Source organism: Mastigoproctus giganteus, chromosome 2, assembly GCF_048544385.1.
Source record: "Mastigoproctus giganteus isolate SK-2022 chromosome 2, ASM4854438v1, whole genome shotgun sequence".
Taxonomy (NCBI): Eukaryota; Metazoa; Arthropoda; class Arachnida; order Uropygi; family Thelyphonidae; genus Mastigoproctus; species Mastigoproctus giganteus.
Window position 1 is genome coordinate 246499315 of NC_143576.1, and position 27312 is coordinate 246526626.

The 27312-nt window shown below is 36.4% G+C and overlaps 1 protein-coding gene across 1 annotated transcript in view; it reads left to right on the forward strand.

Moving 5' to 3' along the window:
- The first annotated feature begins 8142 nt into the window (after positions 1-8142).
- The window catches only part of LOC150090344 (TBC1 domain family member 25-like), a 58180-nt gene continuing 39010 nt past the window's right edge, over positions 8143-27312 (forward strand). The window contains exon 1 of the mRNA XM_090369079.1: positions 8143-8362. Coding sequence (XP_090225205.1) covers positions 8297-8362 — 66 coding nt within the window. The 5' untranslated portion in view covers positions 8143-8296. The remainder of the gene's footprint in view (positions 8363-27312) is intronic.

The following is a 27312-nucleotide window of genomic DNA, read 5'->3' on the forward strand; positions in this document are numbered from 1 at the left end:
AGAGTCAGATGTTGCTAGATCTGATGAATATGAGAAATGGTCTAAGATTTCAAAGCCGCACTCACCCAGTGCAAATGTGGCAATGACAGACTTTTGAGCAGGCGTTGTCCCGGTGCAACAAGACTCCTTTGCTGAGTTTTCTTCAGCGTTTGTCTTTGATGTTTTCAAGAAGAGATCTGCATAATATGTCCCTGTGACTATCTGCCCTTATTGAAGGAAGAAAGGGACTTGGGAGTTACAATACGGTCAGACATGAAGTTTTCCGAGCATTGTAGACAGGTTGCAAGGAAGGCCCATGGTGTTATATCGATGATTTATAGAATATTTGCTAATAGAGATAAGGACGTCATAATCCCATTATATAAGGCTATTGTTAGACTACGCTTGGAATACTGTATTCGAGTGTGGAGACCGCACCTAAAGAAAGACATTGTTCTTCTTGAAAGGGTCCAAAGACGGGTAACTCGCCTGCTGAGATCGGCAAAAGGGCGTCCATATGAGGAAAGACTTGGAATATGTGGGTTGCACAGCTTGGAAACTAGACGCCTTGATTCAGGTGTTTAAGGCTTTGAGCGGCAAAAGTAAAATGAATGAGGACGAAATTTTCATGGTTGTAAATGATTCTAGAACTAAAGGCCATAAATTAAAGTTACAGGGGTAGAAGTTTAGACTGGACTGCAGGAAGTTTTATTTTAGCCAACGAGTTATAAATTACTGAAATAAGTTACCTACAAGGGCGGTTGAGGCTGATAGTTATGGAAAATTCAAGGGGCAGCTACGGGAGAAGGGAAATGCATAGTTCGTGTATTTCATTTTCTTTTATTATTTATTAATTATTTATTTTATTTTATTTTATTATTATTATTTTACACTTTTTTCTTTTTTTTTTTTGGCTGGTGCAGCATAAGCCTTATGCTTCCTTGCACCACATTGGCCATTACTTATACTAATTCACTATCAACACTCGATCAGCGTCCCAAAAAACCAACACCATGACCTTTCCGGCATAAGGAATTGACTTGGCTTTCTTTGTAGGGGAAAAAGAGCTGCGTTTGCACTGTGTGGACTGCTGCTTTGTCTCTGGTTTAAGTGATGAACCCAAGTCTCAACCGTAGTCACAAAACTTTCAAGGAAACTGCTGGATCTACTTGAAAACGATACAAATATTCATTTAACTTAACAACTCTTGTGCATTTTTGATCTGCTGTCAACAACTTTGGGACAATCATGCAGACACTATTTTAATAGCGAGTAACTCTGTTATTATGTGATATACTTTCATATGACATGCCCAAGATGCTGGCATGTACCGAACATTCGCTCTTCGCTCGTCAATCCCTCATTACCAGATCACGTACACTGCCAACAACTTCTGAAGTGATGACCGTTGTAAGTCTTCCACAACGTAGATCATCTTTCAGGTTCTCCATCCCTCGTTTAAATTCTGCTGCCCTTCTTAATCATGGAATGAATAGGAACGGGCATCCTCCCCCATTGCTGTAACTATATCCTCATGAATTGACTTTGGCGTTAGTCCCTTTTTTCCCAAATATTGGATGACTGCACGGTGGTTGATTTTGTCCATCTTTTCTCATTCACGCGACTTTTTTGACTTCAGGACCTGTAATTTATAAAAAAAAATACTTTTTTGAAACTGCACGAAAATTGGTGGGTTACCATTTGTTATACATTAAGTACAGAAATTTTTAACGCTGTACCACTACTCTTTCAAACTCAGGCCACCAAATTTTCAAAACCTTCCTCGTACATAAGGGGATATAAATTTAAATTGAAACAGTTTTAAATTAGAAGGATAGGTGCAGAATAGATGTTTGCAAAACTGCCAGAGGGTAGTGCAGTTGATTATTGAGACAAACTTCTATCTGGTGTTGTGGAAGTGTATAGTCTGAATAAATTTAAGGAAATCGACAAATTATTAGATGGAATGGACAAGTGATGTGGGCATTTTTTTTTTTTTTGGCCTGATGCTGTATCATCCTTCTTCCTTGCATGGAAGAAGCATTCTACTATTACTATTACTACTAAAATACACAGTAGAAGCTTTTAGCAAGGAATATTTCCTTTCTCAAACAAATACAAGGATTTCAACTTGTATTTCAAGTCACACTGCAGTAAAAAAAAGAAGATAGAAAACAAGTGGTGAACCAGGTCCGAGAAAACTTCTGTTCATTTAGTCTACCAGATCCTTGATAAGTACAAAATTTTCAGGTTAAAAATTTTCAAAAACTCCATGGTCGCATTAAAAAGATCAAATCAACTGGCGATTCCTGAGTGACAAAAATGACTTCTTGAAATAAGGAACAGCTATGCATTATATTAAGTAAAATGTTTCTACAGCAATCCTGATAAGAGAATGGTTTAACAATATATGGTGATGTTTACCTCTAGAAAACAGTGATGCCCCACCTCTAACCTCGTTATTTTCTTCTAAGCTAGAAGGAAATAATGAGGTTGAGGAAGACAAATTTTGACAATTGCGTAAATATATCAAAAATTTGACTTAAAAAATATTGAGGATTGTATTGAAATAGAGTGAGGTTATAATTGCTACTGTTCTTGTAAACGATGAGCATTTCTTCTATTTGACATTTTATTAAATATATTAATTAACGTTCTTCAGAGCAGTTTTTCTTATCTGTGATAATATTTTTATAAGATGTAACAGGACATTCATATTAAAAATAAACTCACGTTATTTGTAATATGTAAAACGCTGCCAAATAACGATCGTTGACATAATTGTGTGAGGACGCTAGTGGAGGATGTTAGGTAACTGAAGGAAGTGGTAGCGTTGCATTTCAAGTGTTCAATTTTTCACAATTCGTGTTTGCATTCGCACGCGTCAGTATTTGAGAATACAGTACACGTCATTCTGTATACCCTCGAGCAGAGTGTTCTTTTAGTGGAATCCTACCCGGAAACGAAGTCTTATACTGAATGTCAACAAAAATTTGTTGAAAACTTCCCTAACATTAATCGCCCATGCAAAGCTGCAATTTTCAAGATAATAAAGAAGTTTCGTAAGTGTCGATCAGTTGGAAATAAGGAACATGAAAGAAGAAGGAAGCAGTTACACATCTTCTTACACATGACACTTTAGAAGATATTAGATAAAAAGTTTTGCATTTCCAAACAAATCTGTATGAAAACTCCATTCAAAGGGGGGGGGGGGGGAATATCAACTGGTTCAGCTCATTCGCTGTAAGAAAACACCCCTGAAACTCTTTCCATAAAGAATCTACAGTATACATGAGTTTCAGTTTCACGATAATGTTAAAAGATAAAGTTGCTGTCGCTGTTTTAAAAATTTACTTCGCCGTGATGATATTAAAATTTTGGATAAAATTTATTTCACTGCCGCAGCGTGGTTTCACCTCAATGGCTATGCCACAGTAAAAATGTGCAGCGCTGAAAATCCACAAATTTTTTTTGAGAAACCCCTTAAATGACCAAAAGTAGTTTTAGCCTCGTAGTTGGGCTCATATTTTTTGAACAAACTGTCACCTCTGATGTTTACTAAGGCATCATAATGAAATTTATTGGATTGCTAGAGGAAAGTAAAAGAGACATCTGGATCCAACAGGACGGAGCAACCTGCTATACCGCGCTCAACCACTGAAATATTGCAAGAGTTTTTTATGTTTTTTATTTTAATTTTTATTTATTTATTTATTTTATTTTATTTATTTATTATTTGTGGATCGAATCATATTACAAGGACTTTGGCCATCTAGGTCTCCGGATTTAACATCCCTAGACTTCTCTTTATGGGGATTAATAACGCTGAAAGCTGACGAGAGCAATCCACGAAGCATTTAACAACTCAAAAGGAGCATTGAAAATACAGTCAGGAGTTTATCGACACAACCTCTTTGTTGCGTCGCTTGCAACATGATCAAAAGAGTGAATTTATATATTGCTAACAACGGATACACTTCCAGAATTGTTTATAAACGGGTCCATGCCAATTCATTGCAAGACAATTCATTGTACGACAGTTCGATGCACGACAATTCGTGCATAGCAATTCGATGTACGAAACAATTTGGTGAATGACATTTTGATATATGTGAAAAATTGGAGTATGACAATTCGATGAAAGATACAATTTGGTTTATGTGCCATAATTCGGTGTATCACATAGAGATCAGAAATTAATAAAATCAATGACATAAAAGGTTTAACAAACAAGAGAAATTTATAAAAAAGAAAATAATATATTTTTTATCAGATTATTTATTTTTTTTTTTTTTTATCATACTTACTGAGTTCAGTCCTGTGGTTTTCCTGAAGCATGAATTGGTTGAGGGTTGGTAAGCTAGAATAAAATTACGAGCGCAGAAACCAGGTGAAAGGAACAGATCATCGTACCTTCCCTTCTTTAGCTAGGAGCGTCGAGAACCTTCACGGGTTCCGGTGAAAATGCCTCATTGTGCCAGAGCACATTTCCATATAGGGGACTCGGACTCCAATTCCGACCACTACCTAATTTCCAGGGAAGCTTACCCGCCTACCCTTAACCCATCTACGATACTAGCCTGTTACTAACTCCTTTTAATAAAAACTATAGTGCGGGTTACAAAACGAACTTCAGAAGATGCGCATTACCCAGCCGGCATCCATTAATGATATTTTTGGTCTCTGGAGCAATTCCCCACATGTGTATTTCCAAAAAAATGAATTTACAAAAGTGAAAGTAAAGTGCGAAAAAAGTTCTCTTGTATCCCATGCTTTAAATTGTCCGTGGCACTTTTTTAATTGGATCTCCTAAAAAAAAGTAGAATCTACATTAAAAAAATGAAGACGGTTATTACACTCCATCAAAAACATAAAATATCAAGAACTGTATCGTGATAATTAAATTCACCATTTACAGCATGACATTTAAAAAGTTTGCATTTTCTGTCTTGCTTTGCTATATAGTCAAATATTTGCTATATTTGCTGAGTACGGTTATTCACCGAATAACCGTACTCACCAAATTGTCGTAGCCACCGTCTTTCACCAAATTGTCGTAGCCAGCGTCTTTCACCAAATTGTCACAAACTCTCTCGTATACCGAAATGTCATGCACAGAACTGTCGCACAACGAATTATCTTGCAATAAATTGACGTGATCCCTTAATAAACTATTATTTTTTTAATTATTCTGATGATAAATTGTATTTTCCTTTGATTGTTTTTGAGTTCACTTTTAAATGAACACCCTGTGCATCGAAGTTAAAAACAGCTGTAATTAGGAAACGTACGTGGTTTTCCAACATAAAAATCAGTACCGAAAGTATTCGAAAAAAAAATAACAGCCTTTTCGTTGTGGCTACAGGTTCTAATCGAGGGATAAAAACTACAGTTCTTCTCTAGAGAGAGAGATGCCAACTATCATCTCCCTATAGTTAGGAATAAACAGCGATCATCCTGAAACGTTATAACCTCTGGCTTGTAGCCGTCAAGGGTATTGTGTACGGCGTGTTCCTTTTGTATGCAATAAAGAGTTCTTCTTCTTCTCTTGGTAGAATTTGATAATGTAAATGTTTCCACAAATGTTCCCATCCTTAAAGTAACCATTCTTGTCACGTTTAAGGCCAGCTCAGTTTACTACTGTACTACCATCATCCTACCAATAGTCATTCACCGCTATGAATATGCCAGACGTCCATTTTGTATTCTGCAGAAAGAGAACACCCACTCAGATGCATGCTTAACGTGTTAGATATATAAGTAAATGCTGCCATTTTATTTCGCAGTTTTATAGCTTCCTTGGATATTGGATTATTAATGAATTCTATTCAACGGAATAGGCTGCTGAGAATTTTGCAAATAAAAATAATTTAAGTTATTTTTACAACAACATGTTCTTTACTAGCACCTGTACAAATCCATTCTAATAACATTTCCATAATAAAACTGAGTATTTCTGTTATTTTAATCTAATCGAAAGGCCTCAAAGATATTAGTAGTCCGTCATTATTATTGACGTCGGTATTTATTATCCGTCGGTATTTATTATCCGTCGGTATTTATTATTATTGTTTTTTTGTTTTTTTTTTAATGGAAGGGTGGTTCGTAGCATTGGAATGGATAAGGATTATTGACATAAAGGATATAGCTTGAAGAATCTGGCATGCCGTCAATGGTTTTAGGAATAATCTCTTTAAGCTCTGTCATATTCGGAGGAGTTTTCCCTTCCCAGGAGTTGTGGGAGGAGGACGGGAGTATGAAAACTCAACTGTTCGGATGCTCTCAAATGAGAGCTGGCGTTAAAAATTAAGTTACAAATATATCTTTTCTTATGTTTCAAACTTAATTTTGTGAAATTTTACATAAAATTTAACGTTCTGATGTGATTTAGCATAATAACTCCAATAAATTGGACCTCTCTCTCTCTCTCTCCGTCCAATATCATATATATTTAAACAATTTCCTGGAATGTAGCTACTACCTCACTGTTAAAACAAACAACTTCAATCCACTTGCGTTACTTATACTCAACTGCCAAACTGAAAATTTTTAATACTGAATACTACTTCATTTTTTTTTTTTTTTGAAAAATGTTCTGATACAAAAAGAATATAATGTAATGTTAGATTTAAAGCTTAAGTACACAATATATAGTACAGAAATTAGTATGGTACAATATAGAAATTTTAACCTTTAAATATAAATAAATAAAAAGAAAAAGACCATTCCCCGGCCACCCCGTCTTGGCCGTCTACAGTGAATTGTGTATTGGCGCTCTATAAAATGAATTATGTTTACCATGTAGGAACCGTGTTTATAGCCTGGTAGAAACGGTCTTTCTCGCTCCAACAGCATTACTGCGATTCGATTGCACGAGTAAAATGCACTTATTGTTCAAAAAATAATAATAATTTCCTTTCATTCGTAATGCAGCGCCGCCAAACTAACAGCTTTTCCAACGATAATTCCACATCATGAGCCAATATCGTTGTGTAGGACCATCGAATTTCCCCTAAAAGGAACATTGGTCAAAAGCCCTAAGACTAGCTGGATGGGCTGAGAACTATATGTATTATGTCTGTACCAGTGTGTTCACGGACCGATTATAATGTTGTTCTGTCAAGAAAAAGTCTAATTAATGCCATTAATTAGTCTTAAAATCACAACTTGAATTCTAGGCTTTAAAGGGCCAAAAATCTATTATAAGTATATATATCCAACCGGATTAGCAACTCTTCGAACCCCGAGACAACAATCATTTTCTAATTCATTATTCATATACTGTTTTGCTGATAAAATCGGATTCTCCAAAAGATGGACTCTAGACAGCTGTCTGTTTGCTTAGAAGGTAACCCGGTATTGATGAGGATGACTTTTCTCTTTCTCAAGTAGCAAAAACTAGTATATTTAAATTAAGTAACTGCAGACTATAAACATATTTTTTTAAGCCAAAGGGTAATTAGCCATTGAAACATCCTAACTGCGTGAAACTAGACAAGTTATATATCTTTACAAAATGGTTGGACAGATACCTGGATAAAACAGGTGACTGGGGATGCGTATTCGCACTTATACAAATTTATTCTTTTCATTTTATTTTTCTTCATAATACTGGATTCCCTGCATCATTTTGCCATTGCTAATACCAATGGTAATTTAAAATGTAATATTTATTGTCATAAATATCACTGCCACCAATAACATAAATTAAGAAAACCTGCATATATATTTTCCACGATTAACACAAGTGAAAAAAACCTACATCATTTCTCTTTCTTTGCAATAAAAGAGACATTACTGCATTTCTTGTATTCAGACTTTATTCAGTTCACCAAGAAGTTATTTTCTCTGTCATCGGTGGCTTAGTCATTTATTTTTATTAATTTTATCAGATATGTCATAAATTCTCCTAATTTATAATTATATATCGTAATGGATAACATCAGTCGTAGTTAATACGGATGATTAAAACGAAAATTTACAGTACATGTATATCAATCAAAGCTTCTGAACTTTGTATCCCATATAGGCGAAATGCTAGAATCGTATTAATAATCTAATAAAAAAAATAATTCAGTCCGCCAGAGGACGCCACTATAATCATGGACGTCAAACGACGTCAGATGAACGACTACGAGGGTTATCCGTGATCTAGAAGTGATCTTTTAGAATGAACAGCTGTTTATAAGCAGAGAATGTTTTCTGCGCTAAGGAATCTAAGCGGGTGTTCAAGAAACCTCTTAGTGACCGGCTGTTTATTCTGTTTACTTCGAATGACCATTCCATTCCCGGTGATTATTCGATAGCTTTAAGCGTCATGGTTTGTGGAATGTCAGAATTCATAAGACTGCATATGAAAGACGCAGTCCGAGTGAAAGTAACGGTAAAGAAAATTTTCTTTTTATAACTTAACTTATTTTATTTAATTTATAATTATTAGATATTATTTATCGATACCTGAAATTGTGAAGAGGAAAATTCTTTGTAGAAAACAAAAAAAGCACCAACTATCTGTTTATATAGAAATTAGTTAAAGCTGTTTTTTTTGAGCAGATGGCGTCAGCTATATGCAGAGTAGTTTATCTTTTGGCGTCATGCACAAATATAAAAGTTGAAATTAATTACAGTACATTCAATTTATTTAATGATTATAAATTCAGAATTATTTATTTTTGTTAAATTCCGTTTGTTGAAAGATAATTAGAATTATTTTTAAAATACTATTATTATTAATCATTTAAAATATCGTAAATATCACCACCCAGATCATCTTATAAAAATAAAGAAAAGAAAAGAAATGTAGTAAATGATAGTTACTTTGTTATCTTTTATCGAAATGTAGTCGAATATAAAATACTTTTAAGCCTTCGTTTTGTAATTGTCTTGGTCTGTGTCGTGTGTGTGTGTGTGTGCGTGCATGTACATATATTGTTATATGTATATTTTAAAAGAAATATAATTCTAATAACTAGCCGGTTTCAGTAGTTCCCTAGTCGACCGGCATTTTCTGTCCAATGGTAGCGATTCTTTCTTCCTTGTTAGCCCACACCTCCAAAATGATATGGAGGTGTGGGCTTCCGAAGACGCGCCCATTGTAGAACTTGACCTCAGGACGTGTATATTACTCGTACGATTATTTCTATGTATAATTTGAATACGCTACATATGTGTACAAAATATGATGGTATTTAGCATTATTAGGACTTCCCATTTGTGACCTATAATATTATCGCCCCTTTAATCGAAAAACTGTTACATTTTTACCTCCATTTACATTTAAAGTCCTCGCTGTTTAGTCGTACTCATGCTCTTAGAACCATGACGAACAAAGAAAACGCTGAATAATGTGGCCGATCAACCTCCTTAATGTATTTATGTAGGTAAAAAAAAAAAAAAACACAGGTGCTCTTTAAGATTACATTTTTCAATTTTAATAGACTATAAAGTATTACTAAGGAGAAAACAGTTATCTGCTCAGTTCAGTCCCCTCCTTACTCCATGTACATCTGGTTCTCTTTCCCGCATAATTCGTAAGCTTGAGTCGCCACTTTTTTTTTCTCCTTAGTGTAAACTTCATGAAATGTAAGTTATAAATAAAAAGTTTCTTCCTTTAATGAGTCAGATAGTGCCGCCGAACAGGAAACAGCATCTTTAATCTTGCACAACAATTTCTTGTGCGTATGCTCTCTAGTAGGTACAAGAAAGCATACGCTTCCAAAAGATTCCTGTTTCATCTACGTTAGGACTAATTCAGCTAGATATGCTCACCTGAAAAAAATATTTCTCTTTTATATCGTTGTAGTAGGGTTTAGGAGCATCAGGGACTAAGGCCATATCTTGCTCCGTGTATATTGTCTGTAAATTACATGTGTACTGTGGCCGATTTTCTGGACAAAAAACCCGAGTTTTCGGGAGGAAAACCATGTTACCCTTGCCTGAGACCGATTAACTCAGCCACGTTGTGAAAAGGCCCATAAAAATTCCTCTCATCTTTGACGGGACTCGAACCCAGGTCTTTCAGTCCGTTGTGGGGAAACGCGAACTTACCAAGTGTGCTACCAACAAGAGCTTATTCCTTTTTTTTATATTAATTTCATTAAGAAGTGTATTGGGACCTCTGCAGATATTTTCAGCATGTTTAAATTAGTCTTGAAATTCTTAATAATGGAAAGTAACGTTAAGTTACCAGCTAAATTTATAAGAAATTTTCAGAACTTCTCAATATATACGCAAAGCATAACTGATGACTCGATGTTAGATATCACGGACCGTTATGTGCGCATGAAAGACAAGCGACAACGATTTAACGGAACAACGGACAATGGGGCTACGAATAATAAGGGATTCATTAACATTTACTGTAAAATCGATCTAGAATGAAATGAAAAGAAATATGCCTGTGTATATTTTATACGTATACAATGTAATATCTATTACATCCAGTATTTTACAAGATTGGAACCAATTTTACCCCCCCCCCCCCACGTTCGGCCTCCATAGCCGAGTGGTCAAAAGAAAGAGTGCAGTAGCACACGCTCTCTGAATAGACCAGGGTTCAAGCCCCTGACTGCTAAATAAGGTCGATCTGCCAACTCGGACTGGACCAGCGTGGCAATTATGGTCCATTTCCCTCAACATGAATCGTTGAGGATGGAAGCCTCCTCAACTCCTCCTGCAGTGGGTTGATAATAGCTGCAGTTGACCTTTTTTACTCCCCACGTTCAAGAATTATTAATTCGTCTTATCTTATTGGATTCAATAGACACAATCCACTAGGAATAAGGGAAATAGACAAGACTGCGTTAGTAGATTAGCACCATATTGATGGAAATTATCTCTGGTGTTATGTGTGTATTAAGAAGTTGTGTGCGCTAGGCGCAAAAGCAACTAAGGCTGTGAGGAGATAGTATATAAACTGTATACTCTGTGGTCGATTTGCCTATTTGTAAACAAAAAACCAGGCTTTCCGGGAGGAAAAATCTTTCCACCATCGCCTGAGACATTAATTCAGCTGCGTAGTAAAAAAAAAGAAAAAAAAAAGATAAATTAAATTCCAAGTGCGATTGACGGGATTTAAACCCAAGGTGTTAAACTCATATTCGAAACATGCACGGTTGCGGTTCATTTTCAAATATAAGCTGAATTATAAGTTTAGATTTCAAAAAAATAAAATAATAATACATATATATGTATAAACTAAACACGAACCATGTCCACCGTGGTCTGTGCTACTAACAGGAAAGACTGCTTCTACAGAAATACAAGCTTAAATACAGGGGTACACCAAAATGGAAAGTGTGCAAGAATATTTGCTGATGCTATCGAGGTAGTGCTAGGTGGATCGGAAAACTGCTAGCTTGGGGGGAATATACAGGCTAAAAGATTAACAGTGGCCACAGACAGAGGTGAAAGTGATTCTTGCACTGCTTCAATTTGAAATGAGCAGTAGCCTGGAAAGCAAGTTGCTGGGGATTTCCAAGACTGCTTGCAGTCATAGCGAAACAAGTAAATACATGAGCTGTGTTAGGGCAACTAAGAGTAGGAACAGGTGCATGTATACTTGGATGTACACCAATGCTAGAAGTATAGTTAATCAATATGATGAGTTTGAAGTGCTGGTCAAGACACCAAAGCCGGATATTGTTGGAATATCAGAGACGTGGTGACACAGCTATAAGCAGTGCAGAATTTGAATTTCGGGAGTACAATGTGTACAGAAAGGAGAGACATTGATAGGAAGAGAGGCAGGGTTTTGCTGTTAGTTAAGAAACACAGAAAATCTAAGGAAGTGCATCAAATTGACATTGGTGGACAATGCAATTGTCCACCAATGTCAATTGGATGCACTTCCTTAGATTTTCTTAGAAATTGAGTCAGTGTGCTCTGACATGAACAATGGGAAAGGGAAAATGAGAGTAGATGTGTGTGTTATAGGCTTAATGAATCTGGTGAGTACAATGATTGTGCAGAGAAATATAGTGGGCCAGTAAATCAGAATATCTTATAATGGGAGACTTTACCTTTCCAGATATTGACTGGAACTTGTGGATTGGTCACTCGCATGCTAGCAAGAATTTTGTGGATTTATTGGAGGATTGTTTTCTACAGCAACATGTTCGAGGGGCAATCAGAGGGAGTAATATTCTTGATCTGATTATCAGCAGTGATTATTCATGCATTAAGAATTTTCAGATAAAGGAACCACTGGGTGACAGTGATCACAGCATACTGATGTGGGATTTACTTAAAAATGTAACTACCATCAAGGGTAAAGGGAAGGGCTTTTGCTTTCGTAAAGGTGACTACCGTGATCTCAGACAGTTTTTAAATTCTATACAGTGGGATCAACTGATGATGTTACCAACGGTTAATTCTAAATGGAAAGCCTTCAGGGACCTTGGAGGCTACTAAGCTTTTCATTCAACTAAGAAATACTGTTCAAGGTTTAGGCCTAAATGGATGTCAGATGAATTAATGAGGCTCGCGGCAGAGAAGAAAAATGTATGGGATGCATATAAATTATCAGGCGACACAGAAACCTATGGCCGCTATAAGCTAATCTATAACCAAATCACAAAGGAGGTTAGGCAGGCGAAGGCAGATTACGAGAAATCTTTGGCAAAGGATGCAAAGAAAAACAGCAAAGGGTTCTTTACTTATGTAAACTCTAGAAGGAAAAGGATGAATCAGATTAGTCCACTTAACAGAGATGGTTTGACTATTGATGATCATGCTCAGGTAGCTGATAAACTGAATGAGTATTTTGCATCTACATTCACACATCAGGATTTATTCAAGCAGAGGAATGCCAGAAGCTATACAAACTCTAACAGGGACTGAGTGGTTTTGTAATAACTGAGAGCAAAGTGGAGGAAATATCGTTCAAGTTAAATATAAGGAAGGCATCCGGGGTGGATGGGATCTATCCAGTTATATTAAAGGAGGCAGCAAAGGAAGTAAGCAAACCCCTCAGCCATAATTATGAGAGCTTCCTTAGACTCGGTGAGGTCCCCATGGACTGGAGGTGTGCAAATGTATTCCCAATTCACAAAGGGGATTCAAAAGATGACACAAGTAACTATAGACCTGTTAGTTTAACTTCTGTTCCGGGGATAATAATGGTGTCACTGATTAAAGGAGCATTGCAGGATCATCTAGACAAGACTGCGGTAGTAGTTAAGACACAGCATGGGTTTGTTAAAGGGAGTTCTTGTCTGGACAATTTGATTGGACACTATGATATGGTCACAAAGGAACTGGATGGAAAAAATAATTTTGATATGAAGGACCTGGATTTCAGGAAAGCTTTTGATACTGTTGCACATGGAAGACTGCTGTACAAATTGGAGCGATATGGCATTAAGGACAAGTTGCTACAATGGATAACGGAATGGTTGAGTGGGATACGACAGAAAGTAATAATCTGTGGACACTGCCCTTCATAGACTAATGTTATTAGTGGAGTTCCCCAGGATTCAGTGCTGATCTCATTGTTGTTTTGTGTATTTATCAATGATATTTATGAAAATATATCAGGCTTAATGTCGAAGTTTGCAGGTGATACAAAGGTTGGCAGGGTTGTTAATGACAGTAAAGACAAAATGCTTCTGCAACTGGATCGAGATAAGTTGGACAAATTGGCTGAGAAGTGGCAACTGAAGTTTAACTAACATTGACAAATGCAAAGTACTGCATATGGGTAGCAGTAAACCAAGAGAAACGTACCAACTGGGAGGTACTACACTCATGGAAGTGAAGAGTGAAAAAAACCTGGCTAATTGTGTGGTGAGATATGAAGTTCGCTGAGCAGTGCAGACGGGCTGCCAGAGCAGGTCACGTAGTCTTGTCAATAATATATAGGAATTTTGTTAGCAGGCAAAAGAAAATGATTATCCCGTTGTACAAGGCAATGGTCAGGCCACACCTTGAATACTGTCAGATATAAAGTTCGCTGAGTAGTGCAGACGGGCTGCCAGAGCAGGTCACGTAGTCTTGTCAATAATATATAGGAATTTTGTTAGCAGGCAAAAGAAAATGATTATCCCGTTGTACAAGGCAATGGTCAGGCCACACCTTGAATACTGTCAGATATAAAGTTCGCTGAGTAGTGCAGACGGGCTGCCAGAGCAGGTCATGGAGTCTTGTCAATGATATATAGGAATCTTGCTAGCAGGGACAAGGAGGTGATTATCCAGGTGTACAAGTCAATGGTCAGGCCACACCGTGAATATTGTGTACAGGTTTGGAAGCCTCATTTTAGGAAGGTTGTAGAGTTGCAAAACGAGTACAAAGATGGGAAACAAGATTGGTGAGGGGAACAAAGGGATGCTTTTACCAAGATAGGCTAAAGTTCTGCAAATTGCAGCACCTAAAGACGAGGCACATACGAGGTGGTCTGATTGTGGTGTATAAGGCTTGGAACAGGTTGAGCAAGCTTAATGCTGATGGGATTCTTCGTCTTGCTCAGATTAAGAACCTGAGGGGGCATGGATTCCAACTCAGATGAAGAACCTGAGGGAGAAAAGATTCAAACTGAGGAAAGACAGTTGCAGAATAGATGTTCGGAAATTTACCTTTAGCCAGCTAGTAGTAGATTGCTGAAACAGACTTGCATCTGTTGTTGTAGAAGTTGATAGCTTAAATAAATTTAAGGCTGAGCTGGACAAGCATTTGGAGTGAATAGATGTGTGAAATGGGAGTTTTTTTTTTAATTAAAAGATAGATATTTATATTTTTTAAATAAGACCAACAAGAATACGACGTAGCGAAACTAGCAGTTCTGAAGCCTTTTGAGAGTATAAGTACCGGGCAAAGGTTTTTAATATTCTACCTCCCCCCCCACCCCAAGATCATGATGGCAGTACCAGATTGGGCATATTACTGGATCGCAGCGAACCTGTTGACTGACTTACCAACACATATTAGGAGACTTCAACATGCCAAATCCCTGGCATGCAGATACAAAGAAAGCACTGTTTTTTTTTTTCTATAAATACTTCCACGGTTACTATTCTTCTGAATTAGCACCTGTAATTCCATCGCTTTCTTTCAAAGCAGGCCGAATACATGAGTCAGATGGTCAACCATTCATTCACAGATAAATTCCAGATTCACAGAACTAATTTTTCTTCCTTTATCACTTTTGCTTCTGTTCTTTTGATCATCCTTCTCCTGTATTTGCTATTACAAAATATAGAAACTAAAGTCCAGTGTCAACAAATATTTTCTGTCTTTCCAATCTTCAATCCATGCATGGTACTAGACAACAACAGGTTCTAATACTCTTCATGTTTGGAGTAACTAATAAGAACACTACAGCTAAAGATCTTTAGAAGTATATATTGCAACCATAGACACGAAATAGTTAGCTATTCCCAGATCATCACACGTCCGTCACTGTCACTACTGTCTCTTTTCCTGATATTAGAAGATACTAATCGGGTTATTGTTTCTAGAATTTTCCCCATTATCCCAATACTGCTCATCATATTCGTAGGACTGACTTCTTACGAAGTAGCAGCTACCAAACCGCATTCTTTCAAGTCATCAACTTGGTAGTTTCCCACTTATTATTAGTTGTATTAATATTGCCACCATGATGTAAGGAAGAAAAACTTACATAGCGCCAGAAAAAAATATACCCACTTCAGTTGCCCATTCCTTCTAATAATTTGTTCCAAGCTTTAAATTTATTCAAGCTGCCCACTTCCACAACACTAAGTGAAATTTATTCCAGCATCACTCTTTGGCCTAATGTAAATTTCTGCATGCATATCTGTTCTTCAACCGTCCTTTTTCAATTTAAATGTCCCCTTCTGTGAGTCATATGAGAAATAATAAAGGTGCCATTAGCATTTAGTTTACTGTTTTAAGCATTACACACTTCATTGTGTCACCATGAAGATGCCTATTTTTCAGAAATTGCCTTTTTCGTTCGCCCAACTCTGTTAATCACTCTGGGCGCCTGATACTAGGTGATGATCTTTTCTTCAATGGAACCTCTCTTTCTTGGCCACTCTCAGCCCCTTGTTGTTTGGCATTACAAGAGTATGAAATAGAATTTTCCACATGATTTAATTCCTCTTTTCTTTGTTTGGATTACTGTTTTAAATCTTCCGATTCTGATGTTTCCTGAGATAGTGTCAGCGAAAATATTCTTGAAAGGACGAAATCTTCATTCCACAGTCTACCTTAAAATGTCGTAAATTATCTAAAACTTTGTTTTCCAATAAATGTGATCAAGCTGTTCAAGAAAAGAATGTAGCATATCGCAATTAGCTTGCATCCAAATCTCCAGCTTCAGTTTATTCTTGTACTAAAGCTCGCAATAATTTTAAAATAGTTATTAACCAATCAAAATTCTATTTTGAACAGGTTAATAGTAAGAAACACTCTCTTCTTGTCCAAATGGTAGTCAAGCATTCTGGTCTCTTGCCAAAGCTATTGGTAGCAACTTCTATCTATCTATACTTCCACTTCTGTCAAAACCTGATGGTTCTAATGCATCCTCAGCTACAGATAAATCGATTTACTAGCATCCTACTTTTCTTCTAACTCTTGTATCGAAGATCTTGGTAATTCACCTCCTGACAAACAAATACACGCGATTCAGTACCTCCTGTAGTGTTCCTTCAGAAGAGTGTCAGAAGAATTCTGAATACTCTGGATGTGACGAAAGCTAAAAGTCCTAATGAAATTTCTCCATTTGTTCTTCAAACATCTGCTCTTTTTATGTGTCGCCTTTTTACACTTTCTTATTCCACTGGTGTTTTTCCTTCTGCTTGGGAATTTGCTCATATCCAGCCAGTTCCTAAAAAGAGTAACAAATTCCTCCCATTCAATTACTGCCCCACTACACTAACTTCTACTCGTCTAAAGTAATGGAGAAATCTATCAATTGACAACTCTTAAACCGTCTAGAAATTTTCCATTTGATCAATGATCGGCAATATGGATTCTGTCAGTGTCAATCCAGTAGTGATGTATTGTCTGATCTTCTGACAGGTTCAATGGAAAAGTTTGGTGAAACACAAACAGTTACTTTTGATATTTCAAGGCTTCTGATCGTGTTTGGCATAAAGATGGGGTGTTTTTTGCAATAGTTTTCCAGTTTTTTCCCTAACCACGCACTTCCGGTAATGATAAATGGCTCTTCTTTCTCCAATTCTTTTCCTGTATATTAATGAAGACTGACTGGAAATCCGCCCATAGTTTTGCTTGTGATATTTCAAGGATTCTGATCGTATTTTTTTTATAAAGATGTTCTAAATATCTAATCGACTGTTTTTTTTTTTTTTTTTTTTTTTTCAATTAGTTATCCAGTTTTATCTCTAACCACGCACCCCCGATAATGATAAACGGCTCTTCTTTCCTCCACCATTTTCTTGTATATTAATGAAAACTGACTGGAAATCCCGTCCATAGTTTTGCTTGTGATAGCAGACTGCCATCCACCTTCCACTTTGAGAAATGAGAAACTTGGCTGTGCACAAAAAGTTTCAACTTTCGATTATCCATTACTAATCCTTTTAAATGCTGATCTCCAGTGGGTCGAAGAACACTTAGTTAATTTCAATCGTTTTAGAGTTGAGTTCTTTGCTATGCGAGTCTTGCGAGAAAAAAGAAGCTACTGCTTTTAGACTCATCTTCGACGACACTCATATTTCTAGACAACATCACATCTATCTATTAGAGATTATCCTGACTTTTAATCTCTCTTGGCGTAAGCACATCACAAATATTTCTTCCTCTGCATCAACAAAGCCGGGTTTTCGTTTTTCTCCCAGCGTTACTTTTGTTCTAAACAACTACTCACTCTCTCTAAACCCCGGATTCACCCTATCATGGAACACTGTTCCCACATCTGTGGTGTGACAATATTCTGTAGTAGGGCCATCTAAAGTTCTCTCAAGCTTCTAGACTTTATTCGAAAGAGGACATTCAGGTTAACAGGTTAACAAATGACCAGTCCCTTACAAAGTGTCTCCATTCTCTATCTCATACACATTCAGTCTTTGCTGCATGTCTTTTCTATAGATAGTTCTATGGATATTGTTCTTTTGAATCGGCATCTCTAATTCCATCGTTCTCTTCCAAACCAGTCCGAACACAATCCGCACAAGTTAACATCCATTCATTACCCAACTCAAAACTCGCAGAACCAAGTTTTTCTCTTCCTCATTTATCTCCCGTACCTCTGTTCTCTTTAACAACCTCCATTAACAATCTAGAAATTCGAGTCTAATGTCAAGTATTGCTGTCTTCTTCTCGGCGTTCAACCCATGCATCTTACTAAGTACTATAAAGCCTTTCATATTTAGGATTTGCGTTTAAAAAAATACTAATACCATTATGTTACTCCTAGTGGTGAAATATGATTCATTTCTAACAGTGCAATTTGCTTATAATTTAAGAAGGCGTTTCAGATAGTTGGCTGATAACTTTTTTTTCATGATCCATTAACGATCTAAAAACAAAAATTCCTAAAAAAAAACAAGAACAATATACAGAAATTATAACTCAGTTATTTCGTTAATAAAGGCGAATAACAAAATAAAACTATTTAATTATGGATCATCCCAAAAAATAGCACTTAACAAGATTACTTAATGAAGAATCAGGTTCATGATTATTTATTTCCAATTTTCTCTAACGACATCTTTTTCATACATATATTTTAGCAAGGCATTTTCTTTTACAACACCTCCATATTTTAAGTTCGACTCTTGAATTGTTAAAATTTAAGAATTCAAAAAGTCTGGAAAAACAAGATTTTTAGAATTAAACTCCTCTGTGACTATGCATTTCACTTTACGTCATTGATGCTATACATTTTCAAGACAACACAGAAGGAACATACAATAATAATATTTACTGATACGATCTCTCGTGGGCGACTGGCCTATGTATGCACTTTTAATTAAATGGGGTGGGTTACTACAAACCTGCTTAACCACCTCTGCTTAATCTTAAGGGCAGTTGATCTATGAAGCTGATGAACGTTATGGTCAACTTGGAGTCAAAATATAAAATATTGTGAGAAGAATTTTCTTTTCGGAATGATTTTTGTTTTTTTATGCAAGACTGACAAGATTTTAGATTATCCAAAAGAAAACCAAAAAGGTTAATCTTTACAAGCAGGTACCCCTTCCGTGGATCTTTGCAACAAGCAATGATAGATAAGTGTAGCTCCTCCAACTTGTTGCTCTGGCAGACTGCTAATTACCGGTGGTTTGCGTTAGAGTGAATGCCATCCTTTCACCGAGCCTTTCAAGCCTGCAGGTTTGCGTTAGAGTACAGTACGGAAACATGGGGTACCCTTTTCTAAAGATTCTGAATATGCGAAGGGAATACAGAGAGAGCGAGAGAGAGAGCGAGAGAGAGAGAGAGAGAGAGAGAGAGAGAGAGAGAGAGAGAGAGAGAGTGAATGCTGTCTTTGCGCTGGTTTAAAATCGGGAAACGATTCCCCCCCCCCCCTCCTTGGTACTAATTTGAAATCGTTTTCCGATTTAAAGACAGTGCTAAGGCGGAGGAAACTCGTTTCTCGATTTTAAACCAGCGCCAAAAGACTGCATTCACTCTCGCTGCATTCCTTCGTATCTTCAGAATCTTTAGAAAAGGGTACCCCGTATTTCCGTATATGTACTCTAACGCAAACTTGCAGGCTTTATTCGGTGGAAAGATAGCATTCACTCTAACGAAAACCACCGGCAATTAACAGCCTGCCAGAGCAATAAGTGGAGCTGCTACACTTGTCCATCGTTCATCATCATCATCATCATAGGTTGCCGTCCCATCTGGGATTGGCGATCAGCATCTGTCGTAAACATCATGGAATAATTGTTCTATTTTTGCGTTGCTTCAAATTATCCGGCCATGATATTCTTCTTCTTCCTCTTACCATTAATTCTTCCAGTCAGAATGATTTGTGGCATTGCGTATTCTTCTTGATGTCTCATAATGTGACCAAAAAAATGTCTATCACTGCTTGTCGCAGAGATCCACGAAAGGTATACCCGCTTTTAAAGATTAACCGGGGGGAAAAAAATCATACAAAATTGTCAAATCGTATCGAATATCAGATTTAATATCAGGATATTGCGTCCATAAAAGAAAGAAATTAGCTTCTAACCATTTTAGGATTGTTTAATGCGCAGCGATTAATGGAATTTTTCCGAATTAAATCTTATCAATGACCCAAAGCTGTGTTTATTAATTTTTTATTTAGTGACGCATGTAATCGTCAGTTGATTACAACTTCCGATTAGTTGTGCATCACAAGAGTCTATTACTGGTCTAGCTGCTAGTCAGACCTTATAACCTTGGAAAGGTGATACGTGGAATTACCAACACTAAGAAACTGAAATATAAGCGTCTGGAATATTGACGGAAACTGAACATTGCTTTCGAAACATGCTATCTCACCCTTGACGTGAAAGGGTAAGTCACGTGTTCTGGAGGATGGAAATTGTATAAACACAGTAACATGTTTATGATAAGCAGCATCCGATTTCACCTAGAACTGCTGTAATGGTGAACTGTCCAATATTGGCAGGCAGTTCTCTGCACACATTATAGTGTTAATAACTCGAAGCTTGCAAACAGCAGCGTGAAAGAGTTAAAGGTTACAAAAACAGAGAGATAAAAATAGCGGAAATCCGAAAATATTTTTATGTGGTTCTCTTTATTGTATAAACGGATCTTATTTATTTTTTATTTTTTTTTAATAGCTTCTGTGTGTTTCCATGTTTATCAGTTTTTGGGACCACGTAAAAAAAGGCCCGCGTTCTTATCCTGTTAATGACGAGAAGAATTTTTATGGGCTTTTTCACAACGTGAATGAGTTAGTCATTCTCAGACGTGGGTTGCATGGTTTTTCTCCCAGAAAGTCAGGTTTTTCATCCAGAAAACAGCCAGATCGACTACAGAACACACCACAGTATAAAAACATAATATTATATACTTTATACGGTGCAATATGGTCTAATTCGCTGATGCGCCTAAAACCCTACAACAAAACTACAATCGGTTTTCTGAATATTCTGCATTACTAATGGACGGATTATTCCACTTCTCCCATTTCAAACTGTTAGCTTGTTGATGATGTGTGAGGATTTTTTTTTGTGTTTTTATTTTTAATTTATATTTTTTCACAATGAATTTTCCAGGCTGTCCCTTAAAACATTAAGTCGTGGTTAAAAAAGGTTTAATCACGACTTAATTGTAGAATCTATTCTGGAAAATTTATTCTAAAAGCTTCAATTCACTCAGGAATCCAGAAAACATTAGTTCACAGCTACTGTTTTCTCACAAATACTGTATGTACACAACTATAAATATATAGAGAAACTCCATTTTGCGTTTTTTGGATTAAGGTTGGTTGTATTAGGTTTTAGGAGCATCAGCATCTAAGGCCATATTGCTCCGTATATACTGTATGTAAATTGCGTGTGTTCTGTGATCGAATTTCTGTTTGCTGGACTAAAAACCCAAGTTTCCGGGAGGAAAAACTATGCTACTCTCGCCTGAGGACAACTAACTCAGCCACGTTGTAAAAACGGCTCATAAAAATTCCTCCCGTCATCGACGAGACTCAAACTCAAGTCTTTTCCACCGATTGTGGGGAGGACGGCGATTCTACCAACTGTGCTATCCTCGAGGGCTTTTGGATCAAACAAAATGAATGTAAAATTGACGAAAATGTAGAGCTGAGGATATAATAATTCTGTACTAAAATGAAAGAATAAACCATACTAATGTACACTAAGAAGCGCTATCTTAAATTTTAAATGGACCTTCATCGTCTGACTAGCCCATATTACGCATGCATGAATTGTGGGTAACAGGGGCTAACCAGAAGTATTAGGTCAGTTGCAGATCAACTGTGAAATTGTAAATACTGGCCATCCACCACTGTTCTGTATTTTATTATATTTTTTTTTCCCTCTCTGTTGGGAACAAGTAATACTCTTTATTAGAGCAGGGTCGTTGACAGTTGGAGACGAAGGACCCTTTCTCTCTGATACTGGGACCTGGAATATATCAGTCTACAGCGGTATTTCCTCAAACCTTTTAACTTTCCCTCCACTCAAACATCTCTGTTAATTGAGATTCTCTTCAGTGGTAAAAAGGTAAAGTGCAGCCATTATCAACCCACTGCAGAATGGAAGCCTCCTCAACAATTCATGCTGAGGGAAATGGACCATAATCTACCACGCTGGTCCAGTGCGGGTTGGCAGATCGACCGTATTCAGCAGTCAGGGGCTTGAACCCCGGTCTACTCAAAGAGCGTGTGCTACTGCACTCCCACTCCTGACCACTCGGCTGCGGAGGCCGTCTTGGCTGATAATTGCCGCTAAATCGTATTCAGAATAAAGCTTCTTTTCTCAAGTGATAATCAAAAAACTACCTATTCTTGAAATTCAGAATATTTATAGTATCAGTTAGAAGACCAAATTCGGCTTAGGGAAATCGGAATTGTTGGATAATAAAAAAAAAAAAAAAAAAAAAAAAAAAGAGTTGAATTTAAAATTTTGCTTTCAAATTAAATCAATTATCTGAATTGGTGAATCCCAATTAGTTCCGACGTATTACTAAAATGTGTCCCTAAAGCAGTATCTTAGTATGCATACAAGTTTGGACGCTTCATTTTAGGAATGACGTAGATCTATTGAATGCGTGCAGAGAAGAGCAACAAGATTAGTCAGAAGCACAAAAAAGAGATACTCTAACCAAGAATGACTTGAACTCTGCAAATTGCTGCGTCTGGAACTAAGCATCTGTGAAGAGAAGCTGATTGCAGTGTTTAAAGCTTTAAATGGAGTAATCAACTACTAGTTTTCAGCATTTACGAGTGAATTACGATTAACTCGTAAATGCTGATGGCGTCCATGCTCTTTCTCAAACGACACGCACGTGGTAATATAATTTTAAATTGTAAAATAATGGTCACAGGATAGATGTGCAGGAATTTGCTTTCAACCAGAGAGTAATTAATTTAGAAATAAAATTCCGCTTGGTATTGTGAAAGCGGTTAGTTTGAATTAATTTAAAGGATTAGACAAATGTTGAATGGGTAGGACAAACGAAGTAGGTAGTTTTTAATGGCTGACGTTGCATCAACTTGCCTCCTTGCATCATTTTGCCACGGATAATAATAAAGAGATTTTTAAGTGATATAAAGGTTTTCTGACTTATGTGGTCCTAATATAACTGGACTGAAATAATGCTGTTGTTAAATTAATATTAAGCAAATATATAGTTAATAACTAAAGGGTTGAACAAGCATTGAATCTGTTATTGGTGGTAAAAGGAAATACGCAATTTGCCACTTCCGTGAACAGTTTATGAAACTTAAATTACGTGTATATATATAAGAACCCGTTGACGTCGTAATTTGACCTGTGATAACTTCAAATAAATAATGATCCTTTTGTCCGCTTGTTGTGGCTTTCTTATTTCAGCTTCTGGGAAAAAGATGATGAACTAAATAAATTTCAACCTTTACTTATCAACAAGGATAGAAGATTGGACGCGTGAGTTTACACTTCTCCTTGTTGTCTAGCGAAAGTCACAAATCAGGACGAGAGTTAGTTTAAATTTATTGATGGCAACAAGGTGTGTCCTTTGTACCCCAATATATGATACGAAGTAACCTTTATATCTTTGGTCGACACACACATCGGTCGGGGAAAAAAAAAAAAAAAAAATATATATATATATAGGTTAATCTTATAAAAGCTTCATTGGATGTAAACGAGCCGCTAGCAGTTGGTTTAAAAATTGGAGATGGTGGGGTAGACGTCTGTTACATTTGTTTAAATTCAATTAGATTTTGGTAAATAAGTTCATTTTTCAGTGCTTGTTCTGGGACTACATGGGCAGCTATGATAAAATTTCGAAACGGATCCAAATCCGATTAAAATCCAATCTAACCCGATTAAAAAAAATAAACATGATTCTTGAACCAATAAATATTTTTTTATCAGAAGTACAGAACATCGGAATAAAAATCATTATACTTCACAAATGAATAGAATCGAAATACAATATTTTCCACCAAGTGAAGAATAGCTCGGCTATCAATTGTTTCCCCTCCCCCAATAATTCAGTCCCTGGATGAGTTAAAAAAAAAAAAAAAAAAAAAAAGAGGAATCGTCCATGCTGTAGAAATACGAGTAAATAGTTTTAGCCTTATTAATTTTTGGAGTATTATGATTTCTTTTCAAACACGCTATACCCTAAACTGTTTCTTTATTTAAGGACTGTTTTACTGATCAAGCACAAATATTTATAACCGCATAAGGAAATTGTACAAAATTTACAGTAACCAAATAACCAAAAAAAGTTCCTGTATCAGCAGTTACCGAATCATAGCTGAGAAGGAAAAAAGGTGCAGACAATTGGAAAACTTATCCGGAACTCGGCAGACACCAGTTATAAATTGTGTTATTATTATTATTATCAGCCATATGGTACAAGGAAGCCTGAGGCTTATGCTGCACCAGCCAAAAAAATTCCCCGAGTTACCCTGACAGAGAAAGAGAGAGAGAGAGAAGTAGAAAGGAATCACCAAGAAAGAGAAGAATGATGATTTCTAGCTCAGTTCAATCAAAGTTTTTTGGGACATTTTAACAAAGGGGGAAAAAAAGCCTTTCGGAACAGTAGCGCAGTTTAGACTTGATAACACAGTTTAAAGACTAATACATTTCTCAATTCGTTGTATAAAATATGAAGCGACTGAAATGCAGTCAATATTCATCACCAAAATCAGGAAGAATCTCGATTTAACTTCGATCCCGCACTTTACCAGAAATCAGAACATACTATACATTCAAAGAATAACCTATATAAACGGTGGTAGGGCTGCTGACCTTGCTTCTGTTTAGTGGTTCCAAGAAACTGTTAAAACCCAAACTTTCAGTGTTGTCAACTTGTTGTTTAACTCTGTGGACAGTATTAAGTATCTTTCAACTACACCTTTTTTTTTTTTTTTTTTTGGATAACTTTTTCACAACCCATTGCGACTTAAAACTCTAAATTACACAGGCGGAACTATAAATTCTTCCCTTCCCGTGAGATTTATGAACGGCTCCCATGTGATCTTTAACAACCACAAACCAGCCTCGTACTCCTCCCCCTCCCAAGGGATAAAAGACCTGCCAGCCAGTATGGTAATTTCGCCAATTTACATTAAAACCTAGTTTATATGCCTAAGAAAGAGATCAAAATATAATCGGATGTGTCAAATTTTTGACGGTTTTGAAATAAGACGGGCATAGTTTATGTGCTAACTAATCGCAGAATACAAATTGCTCAACCAAGCATTTTTAATCTGATCAGTGCCACTTCGTTACGCTAACGATCATTCCACACAAAAAGAAACAACAGTGTAAGGTGTGAGAATGATGAGCTAGTCAGCAGGCAGTTTGTGCTGACACATCCAACATACAGACCACTGGAGTTTATTTTGTCTAACCATAAGTTCTGAATGCAGTAACCTTATAGTTTAATAAGGCTAAAAGTAGAGATTAGGATACAAGACATGTACGAATCTTTAAGTAGTTAATTTTTAACACACAATTTCTAAATTTCGTCGTTCTTCATATTTTTCCTCAAAAATTGCAGCATTCTAAAGCTACAGCGTTCTCTGAGAGGGAAATTGTGCAAGTTATTTTGAAATACTCAGATGAATGGGAAAATTCATTAAAACCATTTTTTTAAAATTCAAAGGGTAATTTTTATAATATGCTTTGTATACACCTATTTATTATTCTAGACATGCAAAGATCACTTTGATTACGTGCTAAAACATCGTTCCTAAGTAGGTCAGATAAACTCCCACTGTTTGCGCAATTGTTTTTTTCCAGAAAGGAGAGCCTTGTAAACATCTTGTAGGCTCTAGAGATCAAAATAAACTAGAGAGCAATGGATGAAACAGTTTTGGAATATGAAAATTTAATTTAAAAATATGAGATTAATTATGCAGGACGAAAATATTTATTTTTTTCCCTAGATAGTCAAAAGATATGTTTTAAGAGCATATCTTGTCGAAAAATATGTTAATTCAGGCCTCCATAGAATTCAGACATTTTGACTTGAACGCTAACATGGATATGGATATCTGAATTAAAAACATAACAAAAACCCAACAAAAACATAAAGCAAATCATTAAATATATTCAATAAAATACTCCTATTTGAATAACGGTATATTTGCTTCTCGTTACTTAAAGTTAGGCTTCTCCTAAAAGAGTCTATATTCAGGCCACAATTGGGCATGTGTACAACTGGGAAATATTTTTGTGTCGGTCATGTGTATTCTGTAGTTAATTTTCCTTTTTTGAGGGTTGAATAAACCTTGATTTTCTAGAGGAAAAACAAGTAACTCTCATCAAAAACTGAGTAATGTTCATAGTATGAAAACAGTCTGGTGGCGCTAAAATTGGAACCTTGGCCATTGCCAAGGTTCCAATGCAGTGCTATCAACTAAGCACTGCATTGGAACCTTGGTGCCAAGGTTCAGAGCAGTGCTATCAACTAAGCACTGGTTCCCAAAAGGGATGTTTAAAAAAATCTTAGGGTTATTTGGTTTGTCACAACCAGTACCGTATCATCACGAGCTTGGTCCCTGGTGCAGCATAATTTATTTATTTTTATTTTTTTATGTGACGTTCTCATTTCCCTCTCTCCCTTCCAAGCTGATGCAGCTGCACTACTATGATAGGATGATACACCACTGGTCACACTGATTACGGAGACGATACCACAGAACCTAACATTTGTGAACCAGCTGAGTCACATCGAGCTCAGGGATCTCATTCGAATTGCGTTCGAAATTCTCATTCGAAAATCAACCACAGAACACGCACAATTTACAGACAATATACATGGAGCAATATGATCTTAGTCGCTGATGCTTCTAAAACATTACTACTACTACAACCTTATACGGCGATGGCTTTGGACAACAGGGTTGCATAATTTCCAAATAAATATAGTATATTATATAAAATTTATTTCACGTATGTATATTGTACATGTCGGCCATAGCTCTTTCTGTACGTAGCCGTAAACAGACTGGATTTGTTAATTAGTACATCGATCACATATTGTGGAGGCATTTCGCCACGAGTTGCCTTGGATTATTACACTATAAATAAAAAGCACTGCTCCAATGGAGAAGTATATTGCTTTTTATTTAAAGTGTATGACACTACCCAGACCCGAGTTTTAATTTTATGAATAAAAAGAACTTCAAATCTCAAAAAAAAAAAAAAAAAAAAAAAAGCCTGTAATAGACAGTAGACGAAAGAAAAAGTTGCCAGACAAGGG